At 38.4% G+C, this 9995-nt stretch overlaps 2 protein-coding genes across 2 annotated transcripts in view; one reads left to right on the forward strand and one right to left on the reverse strand.

The window, feature by feature from the left end:
• The window catches only part of LOC108968544 (protein bicaudal C), a gene marked incomplete in the record, with an annotated part of 334273 nt that overhangs the window by 107801 nt on the left and 216477 nt on the right, over positions 1 to 9995 (forward strand).
• The window catches only part of LOC108968519, a 129532-nt gene that overhangs the window by 14181 nt on the left and 105356 nt on the right, over positions 1 to 9995 (reverse strand). Inside the window, exon 4 of the mRNA XM_018932605.1 lies at positions 5729 to 5864. Within this exon, the coding sequence (XP_018788150.1) occupies positions 5729 to 5864 (136 nt within the window). The remainder of the gene's footprint in view (positions 1 to 5728; positions 5865 to 9995) is intronic.

A 9995-nucleotide genomic window follows, 5' to 3' on the forward strand; every position in this document is an offset into this window, starting at 1 on the left:
TTCGAAAATCTATTCATTAGGTATATGGGTACTATATGGGAGCTTTATTGAGTCAGTTTTTCAAAAAATAATTCTCTCTCCTAATAAACGTCACAAATTGATCGATATTTTCAATAAAAAGTTGGCATAAGAACTGTGATTTTGGGACTTGCATCTAAGTCAATTAGTTTGAGGTGATAAACACAACAAAGTTAAACAAAGCTATTATATCAAATATAAAGATACAACTTTGGACAAAATATTTATGAAATTATCTTCAATGAAAGTCTTGTGGTTAAAATTTCGAAATTTATTTCGACACATTTTTACTTTACTCTACTTTTACTCCAACCAATATTTTCCTCGAAAACTTTACTTAGCTCTAGTGGACCCAATACTTTAAAAACTGTTTTCCGGGCCAGTGCGCCTAAATATATGTAAAAATAATTAATTGTTTGTGTGTGTGTAAAAGAGATAAAAGTTTGTTTTTGTAGAAATCTCTATGTCATCAGGTAATTAAGCGCAATTGGGCCGACGAAGTCATTACCGTTGCCGAAATCAGGTCAAAGGTGAAACTTTCAACGCCTAAAAATATGTATGCAGAGCATTATTTAAAACTTTTTGCTCTGTAATATGGCAGCGAGAAAAAGTAAGCAGCGTTTGCTGAGTGTTGAACCGGTAATGCGCGACAAAGGAGAATATGAGATGGGGCATGACGAAAACTGAAGCTGCCGTTGGCGAGCGGTAAAGAGCTGGCTGGCGGGCGCCAAAGTGCATTAAATGAATAAAAGTTTGAATAGCAAAAAGTTGTGCTGCAAAATGTGCAACGAAATCATTAATAAAATTTGCACTTAAAAGGCGACGAGGCGACAATTTACAATAAACAAAAATGAGGCGAATAGCCAGAAGTTGAGAGTGCTCGACTGCGTTTCCTGCGAATGTAAAAAGAGTTGTACACTAGCATATCTTTGCTCTCCGCCAGACATGAGATATCCTTCTTGCAGTGTTTTAATAAACTTTTCGACAATTCATGTTTTCTGCAAGTGAATTCTCTTCGTCTCTCTTTGGTTTCACTCTTTCTCTGTGCTTTTAATTGTGTTTGATGACTGCCTGAATGGTTGAGTGTAACAACCTGCCTCTTCGCTTTCAACTGGTTATCTGCCCACTTTATGATTTGCTGCTTTTATTTTCGTCGGAGCCGCAAAAGTCCAGAACTTGCATTAAAAATCAATTAAAAGCTGTGATAAAAGCGGCAGTCGTAAACTCTCTGCAGGTACTTATTTCGGTGGCGCCAGTGAAGCACATTTGAAAAGTTGAATAGTTGAAATGAGTAATGCGAATTTAATACTTTTCAAATTTTTTGTTACATGCTCATCCATTTGCTGTGAAGTTTGGGTTATGAACGATTTGAGTTACGCCTGGTTCTGTGCGAGTATGATGTGCCTACTTTGCTTATGAATCATCTATTTTTATAGTCAAAGGGGGACACTTTTTGCAGTTGACTTTTTTGAACCTAAGCATCCGTTTAATTTGGTAGGGTCTGACAAATGTATTGACAATACCTTAAATAGCTATCTGAATCGGTTAGCAATCAGTCTTAAATTATCCAGTTCATAACATTGTTTTTAATATATATACAGTTCGTGAGCTTTTTCGTTGCATTGATTTCCTTTCCAATGTCAGTTTGGTTTATTGCCATGCCAACTGCATATTTTTTATTGCTTTTAGCAGAATTTCTGTGGTAAATTTCATTCCGAACAATTTCGTGAATTTCTGAATTAATGAGCTTTGTTTGCTATAAATTTAGGTTTCGACGCTCGTTGCAAAAATCACGGTTTGTAACAGCAATGGAAGGAATATTGCTTACAAAGTTTGCATCGTCGTCAAGTACCGTAATACGGCGATGCCAGCGCAAATAAACTCGTGAAAAATATTTAAATATAAATAAATTTATTAAAAGAAAGGGCGGGTAATACAAATTCAGTGAAACATTGTCATGAGGAACTCACGGTGCTCTTAGAACTTGAATATGTTTAATTAATAATACATAAGGCTAAAATTATTTGTGAACCTAGTTCGAAGGTGGTACAACATTTCAGTCGCTATATACGCAAAGTAAGTCCATATTCTTAAGGCCTGGAGACTGGTTAAGATTGCGTTTATACTGAAGGAAGGAAAGAGCTCACAGGATAGTGCTGAGGATTTCAGGCCCTTTAGCTAACCATTTTTTCGTTGAAAATGTTGGAGACACTCATTTATCTGAATATTAGGAGCAGAATATCGAAGGCTAAATTTGTTAAGGGTCCAGTATGCCTGTATAAAAGACAAGTCCGCCGAAACTGGCTTGCACGATGCAGTGACATGGCTGGAGGGAGTTCTTTTGCAGGGGAATTTGTTGTAGGCAACTTTCTCAAAGCGAGGGTGCAGCCGGTGGAGATGACGAAGATGAACCTCGAAAGGGTAAAGATTGAACGAACCCTATGAAAGACAAGTCCGTTGAAACTGACTTGCATGATGCAGTGTGAAAACTGAAAGGAGTTCCAATGAAAAAGGAATTTATTGTAGGCAAGTAATGTGGGGCCGCTGGAGGCGTTTACAGTGGAATCGAATCCAAGCACCTTATAGTATAGTATAGTCTTCTTTGTGACACTAGGATGTCAACAGAGTATGGTAGTGCAAAGTCATCACGATAGGCTAATAGGCGTATACAGCAATATGGGGTAGGTTCCTCAATTCTTTGGATTTTGTTCATCAACGACCTACTTAAAGTAACTGAGGGCGATAGTTAACACCTACAATTTTATTTTTATGGCAAAAGGAAAATGTCTAAATACCGTCTATGAGCTATCCGAAGGGTATCTCATTGTGGCGAAGGCGTCGACCCAAGTAAAACTGTTATGCTGTTATTTGCTAGGAGATATAAGATTCCAAACGCACCTTTTCCCTCTTTCGGAGGTTAACGTCTTCAATCTGTTATAAAGTGAAATATCTACCGCTTATCCTTGATAAAAGACTTTCATAATATTAAAGAGAGTTTTAGGAAAGTTCGGTTACCTTAAATTGCTTAAGATGAGAGATTGCTAAGAGAAAAGGTGGGATTTCTCATTAAATGTCTGGTAGAGGGCGCTCGGAAAGTCGACACTTGCTAAGATACGTGAATGGGGCAAAGAACCGAACTTATTAGCATTTCGGTTGCATTGCAGACCTCAAAAACAATAGCTCTTAATGCCAGGTGCATTGCTGCGAAGTGTGCTATAAGGGTTAGGGAAGCTTATGTATTCAACAAAAAAATGACGTGTTAAAACTCTCTCCTCCTTCAACTGCATTCCTTAGAATTTGGATTACTGCGTCACAGAGTTTACTAACGGAGGTTTTTCTGTGGTCACATATCAACAAAAAGTATGCGGCTGGGAAGAAATCGTTGGGGAAAAGGTGAAGTGATTTCCTTCATGGATGGGTCGAAGCTAGGAGGGAAGGTTGCAGTTTCTAAGCTATGAAAGATACGTATGACTATTGCAGAGCCGTGAGGGCGTTGAGTTCATCGCAATTGATGGTTAAGTTGAGGTTAAGACATCGAAGGCCGATTTCTATAATTTTGATTGCTGCAATAAAATTCCTTTCGGTTCAATGAGATATTTGAGTTAACACTTGGAATTACTTTTCTAATAGCTGTTGGAAAGGACGTAAGTGTTCTTTCAGTGTCTCCTATTCACATTATAAAGAAAAATTTAATTTAATATTCCAATTTGAACGCTACGTTGGCGCGAATTCAGTTTTAGCTTAGCGAAACCGCTATTCCTCTACAGCTGCTCAGTAACAGTTTTTACCATCCACAATTGCAATAAAAATTCAACAGCGATTTTATGCAACTTTTTGAGGCAACTCTTATAAAGCATCCTATCGCTGTCTCGTTTCCGCCGTCAAAGTTTCTATTTTTCGCTTGACGTACCTTCACCTTTATCTGCGAAGTTTCTGTTTATTCGCCGTATGATTCGCAGTTTTTTTCGTTTTTTCGTCAGTTTTTGTTTTACATTCGTGTTCATTTATTTACCGTTACTCGTTAAAGTGCACACATTGTCATGTGTTTGCTTGTATGCCGTACGTTGGCCAGACGAATGTGCAGACGTGGCGCCACAAGTTTGCATCAATGCTTGTCTGCTGACGCCATTGACCGCCGTCCAAACGTCAGCGCCCCCTCGTACCCTCGCAAAAGTCAATCTATGTTGTCGAGTGTCTAGAGTTTATTTTCATGCAATCTATTTTCGGCGTTCGCCGTTGCTTGCCAATAGTCTTCTGCAATTTTTTCTTAGCAAATTTTTCACATTTTTGTGCCATTTTCCACTTTTAGTCGGTTTTTTTTTTGGCTTTTACCGTCGCAAATGGTCAATTTGAAACGGATGTTGCCATGACAAAATGATGGAGCGACAGTTGGCGTCGATCGTTCTTGAGTCCACCAAGCACAGTTATTTGTATGCACACAGAGACAGTGTGTGTGTGTGTGTGTGTGTGTGCGGGCGGTCGTGCGTTGACGTTGAATTTGTTTATTTATAACTTTTTCTGAGTGCGCTGGCTGCTGCCCCTTGCAGTATGCAATAAGTGTCGAGATGCTCAGCACGTTGCCGAAAAATACATTAGCAAAATATGCGCGTACTGCGCTGGATGGGGTACACGGGGTCTGATGGTCTGTTTGATTATTCATAAAGTGATTCATACTTGCACTCGAAAAAGAAAGTTACCATTCACTATGTATGTATGTATGTATGTGTCATGGATACGTGACCACATATTTACTATGCCAATAATATGTGGTAATAATTACAGTTGAATACTATACTATTATTAATTCTTGCAAAATAATTGAATGCTTTCATGTACAATATACATATCTTAGAATCAATTGGTTCAAAATTGAAGAAATCTAAATTCAAAAATTTTACTTTATTTTGCAGGAAGTGCCGAAAATGCGGTGAATTGAGGTGAGTTACTTTAGTTTCAGCATTCTATTTTTATAAGTCGTATATTTTAATATCTAAATACATATTATAATTCATTAGAATAGATTCACTGATACAAGTATAATTAGTTCTCTAAGTACAAATTATTCCTGCTATTATCGTTTTATGGTACATTAGGGTGGGAACAAAAAATAAAAATTTCCTTTGTTCATATATATTAATATCTAGAATAACATAGATTGATCTCTTAAATTGGTTACTAAAGTAAAAATTATTTCTGAGATCACGGTTATATGGTATATTATGGGTGGGTAAAAATTTTAAAACTATCTTTTTCCTTTGAGACTCAGAAAAATAGGTTCTTAGACACTTCTAAGATAGCCTCTCTTAATTGTGATGAGAAGTATTTTTTCATCATAAGTTATGATTCAAGACCTATCTAAAGACATGCACCTGCATATCATTATTAGGGGGGTTTGTTTCAACCAACACTATTCCTCCAATTGTAATGTAATTTAACTTCTTGTGACTTTTCTGTTATATCTATTTTGATGTTTTGGCAGTGCCTCTTTGGTATTTAAATCTCCAGAAAACCGAGTACACATATGTACATATATGTACATATTACTTTGGAACCTGATTGCCTTATCATATTTTGCTACCGTTAATTAAATCTTCTTACATCTTCTGCGTATTATCTCAACGGTCATTATCGCCGTTTCTTGTCTTGGCATGCAATAAAATTATACCACATGTGTCGTGTTAATTACGTTCGTATATGTGCCGACACTTACCAACCACTTCCAGTTCACCGGCCGAGATTTCCGTGTGAAAGGATGGCGCATCTGCTGACACTTCACAACTATATTTGCCAGTGGTGGAGACAGTAACCGAGTCCAGTACCAATTGGCTCTCATTGGACGCCGAACGCTGCAATAAAAGAATGCGAAAGAAGCGCAATATCAATAAGTGATATGAGTAGTGAAACAAGAGCGCAATGATTGGGCCATCCAAATAATATTTAAGAACTGATGAAAAAAGTGAGAATGTGAATTAATCTTGTAAATGGAAATGAAGTCAGTGAAAAATACGTACACCAATTATAAAATTCCACGTTAAGAAAATGCAGCACAAAACCAAAAAAAATAAAAGAGAGAAAATGAAAAATTAATGGCCGCCAATATTGCACAATAAAAAAAAGTGAAGCAAGTGTGTGCAAACAAACAGCGTAATTATGATTGCAGTGCGCAGTTCCAGGGGAATTAAATGTTAATAAGATACATACATATTTATGCGCAAATTTTAATTGAGTAATTGCCGCGTTTGTAACCGTAGGAAAAATATTTATTTATGAACACGAACAAGAATTCTTTACTAAAAACTTGTTTGGGAAGTAGTCAGTCTTTATGACGTGAATTTTAACAGATTCTGCGGCCTCACTATCGGTACCTCCTCTGGTGTATAATACCGTAGGGTATTCTTGTCAAAGCATGACAAATGAACAAGAGCTGCTCCACCGTTTCTCTGGTGCCCTGCTCTAAACATTTCCAGCAGTATTTTCGATTTGTCAGCTCCATTCTGCGGGAGTGTGCCGCCACCATGCTAGAATTCCGATCATTTTCCTACAATATTTTCTATCGTGTGCCAATAGGAATTTTATGTACTTGCGATATACCTTTTTGCACAAGGCTTTTGAAGTCTTGAACCCAGGTAACTCGTTCCATTCTGTCGAGATCGTCGTGTAGATAATGCATGGGTTTCCTCATATTTATCACCTTTTCGGATGTTAGCCGCACACCATGCTTGACAATCTCGTCCAATATTTCGCTGCCCTCGATGCCTTTGTGATCTGACCCCCTGGAGCAGTGAAGTTGCATACTTCTGACAACACTTTCCACTGCTAGCCTGCTTCCCAAGTTACTTCTGGCCGATATGCGGTACGAGGTTACAGTTTTGATTGCTACTTGGCTGTCTATCATCAGATGTTGATTCTGGAATTGCCTGCAGTTGCTTTAGAGGCCGGCTCCGCTGCTTTCGCAATAGCAAAGACCTCAGCCTAAAATATACAGCAGTGGCCCAACAACTTAAAAGGTTACCTTTTGCCTAACTCTGTGCAGTATATACCCTCACCAATTCTATCATCCATTTTTGAGCCATCAGTACAGATGTTTAGACTGTTGTACGTAGTTAACATACCTTTACGACCTTCTTTCCCAGTTGAAAAATGTAGTCTGGTAGTCGGTGTTTGCTCAACCCATTGATCGATTCCCAAAAATTCTATATGTAAATAGGATAATTTTCGTTAGGCCACGAATAATCCCACCTGGATTATTAGAGACCTTGCCCGTTGTGATGTTCAAAACTCATAAGTATGGATCAAAACCAATATATACAGCATATGTACAAAGCGCCTAGAGCATAAATTTATTGAGCCGGCTAATAGCTATTCTAACCAATTTCCGGGTTCATAAAAAGTAAGGCAACGAAGCATATTTAACTCATTGCGTGAATGCGCTTAAGACAGTGACCAGTTAGGACACTTGTCATTACGGCTACGTGAACTTTGCTAAGAGTTAGTATTTACATTTATGTTCTACTTTATATTTTTGGAACAGAAGGAGACAAGTCATGGCTGGTGACCAGCATTCACTGCGCTTCCGTTAGGGCCCACAGATCCAGTACGCGTCCAGCGTTTTTAACAAGGAAAAAAAAAAGAGACTAATAGTCTTGAAATTGGCATTAATATGGGAGCATTTTCTAGCCTTTGAGATTAATGCCACTCTTCCAAGCCTTGAGTATGTGGCTTAATCTAATGTAATTTGCTTAGATGGGGGTTGCATAACCTTTACCGTGCCCTGAGGTAGTGCAGGTATGATGCCATAGGGTCGACTGGACTTTAAAGGATTGAACAAATTCAAAGCTCATGTGTTCAGAAGATCTAAGAAGGCTGTACCGCTTTTCTAAAGTATCCGCTAAGGACTAATCTTAGGGGCTGCCCAAAGTCCAATCACAATCTTCATTTCTGCTAGAATGCTCCATTGATCCTTCAGCTTGTATGAAAGCTATAGTGGTCTGATGTAATGAGTACCTAATCCCCTTTAGGGTGGTAAGGATTAGATAAGTTGTCATCGAGGTCATCCAACAGTAGGTCGAGAAAACGTGCTATTTCGACGGGGTCGGACTATGGGGAGACAGCTGTCAGATGTGTGGGGTTAGCATGGCATGCAAAGAGGTGTTTGATATGTTTGATATGTCAGGGCAGAATATGGATAAGTAGCAGTTAAACCTGCTACAGTGTCCATAACGAAGCCTCTGATCGGCAATTGCGGTATAGAATTTGTTTACGGGTTAGACAATAACTTCTTATGAGAAACCTAACTGTAACATTAAGGTGATTAAATGTTCAATGAACTAGGATTACATTTTAATAACGTACCATGAACCAAAGTTATAAATAATGCTTCGAAAAAATACTTTTGATGCACGTGATAATAATTTTGATTTCAAAATTTGAGAAAAAATATCTCAATCGTACTCTACTTTAACTTTGTAGAAGAAAAGTTTTGAAGTCTGGTTTAGAATGCACAGTTTTTAAGTCCACATTCTGCTCATAAAGGTGAAAAGGCCTTAAAACCCGACCAAAGAAGAGAATAGAAAGTCCGCTATAAAGTCTTAGATATTCGAAAATGTCAACATAAATGGCGCATGCGTCAGTGCCTAAAAGCATGCCAGTTTCTTTAGTGTTGTTAAGCGGAAATAGCAACCCATAAAACTTGAGAATGAAGGCGGCAAGCAGAGAAAGATAAATGCATGCTCAAGCGTACGAGAGCATAGCATTGGCATGTGCCCTAAACCGTTAACGGCTAGTTAAGGGGGGACTACTAGTGGCTGAAATGCAAGGTTGGCTGCAGGGAGTGGGCGCTTTTAAATGCTATTGCTTTGATATATGCGCTCAACTCTACTTTATATATGCCACTGCAAGCACGTTTGTTTATCCGCATACATAACTTACATATCCTGGCTGGCATGCACTTATATATGTATATGCAGGGGCAGGTCTCAGTATGTAAGTCCTGGTGCTTTGGCAAATTTGCGAAGATTGCAAAAATGAGTTATGTTTGCGCTTTTGGCCGCCCTTCATGTGCGCCGTGTAATGTGTGTGTGTGTGTATGAGCCGAACTACATGTGTGCTAACAATGCTATTAACATGTGCACTAGTATATGTGCATAGAGGGTGTGACGCTCTGTGCTCTACTACTGCGTACGAGTAGATTTGTGCGCTGTTTGCTGGTGAGCGAATTTGTTTGCTTGCGGTTTTATGCACACAAACACATGCACTTGCACATGTGTTCATTCTCAGCTCACAAGCGTAGCCGACAAGACTCTTAAAGAGCAGATAACATACGACTGCACTATAAATGCCAGCTACAGACACTTTTTCCTACATAAATAGGTGTGCATGTAGATTTACTGCTCGCTTGCAAATGGCTTTCAGCAATTACGTAGCCTCCTTGTGTCGCCTACTTTGTTCTATTCGCCATGTATTTGCATTTGTGTGGGTTTGTGGAATGCAATCAGTTAATAACGGCGATTAGAGATGACTTTGTGGTTTTATGTCTCCACCTACGTATCCGCGTGGGTGTTGAAGTGCTGAGTCGTTGGTTTGATAAAACACGGTCATAAAAGGCATTAAGTTTGGCTTTGAGCCACAAGGGATTTGCCAACAAATAAGTGTTTACTTGCACACATGAATGACACTACTTACTTAAAGCTTATAAAGTTAGTGAGAGGGGGAGTGCCGTATATGGGGTAGTTAATTTCTGCACCATAGTCAGTAAAAGGTCAAGGCCAGAAGTGGGGATGCTAAATCGTGTGTTTTCTTATTTGTGCAAAGATTGTTTTTATTTCATTAAGCTATTTGGTGATATTTCAAGCAGAAGCAATTGCATTCAGCTTTTATCCATAAGAGATAATTAGATATTTATTTATAAAAAAAAAATTATTATGTCCCCTTACATATTGTCAAGATATCGTAAGAAATGAAAAAAAAAAATAATAAAA

Source organism: Bactrocera latifrons, unplaced genomic scaffold (genome assembly GCF_001853355.1).
Source record: "Bactrocera latifrons isolate USDA-ARS-PBARC rearing strain unplaced genomic scaffold, ASM185335v1 scaffold_22, whole genome shotgun sequence".
Taxonomy (NCBI): domain Eukaryota; kingdom Metazoa; phylum Arthropoda; class Insecta; order Diptera; family Tephritidae; genus Bactrocera; species Bactrocera latifrons.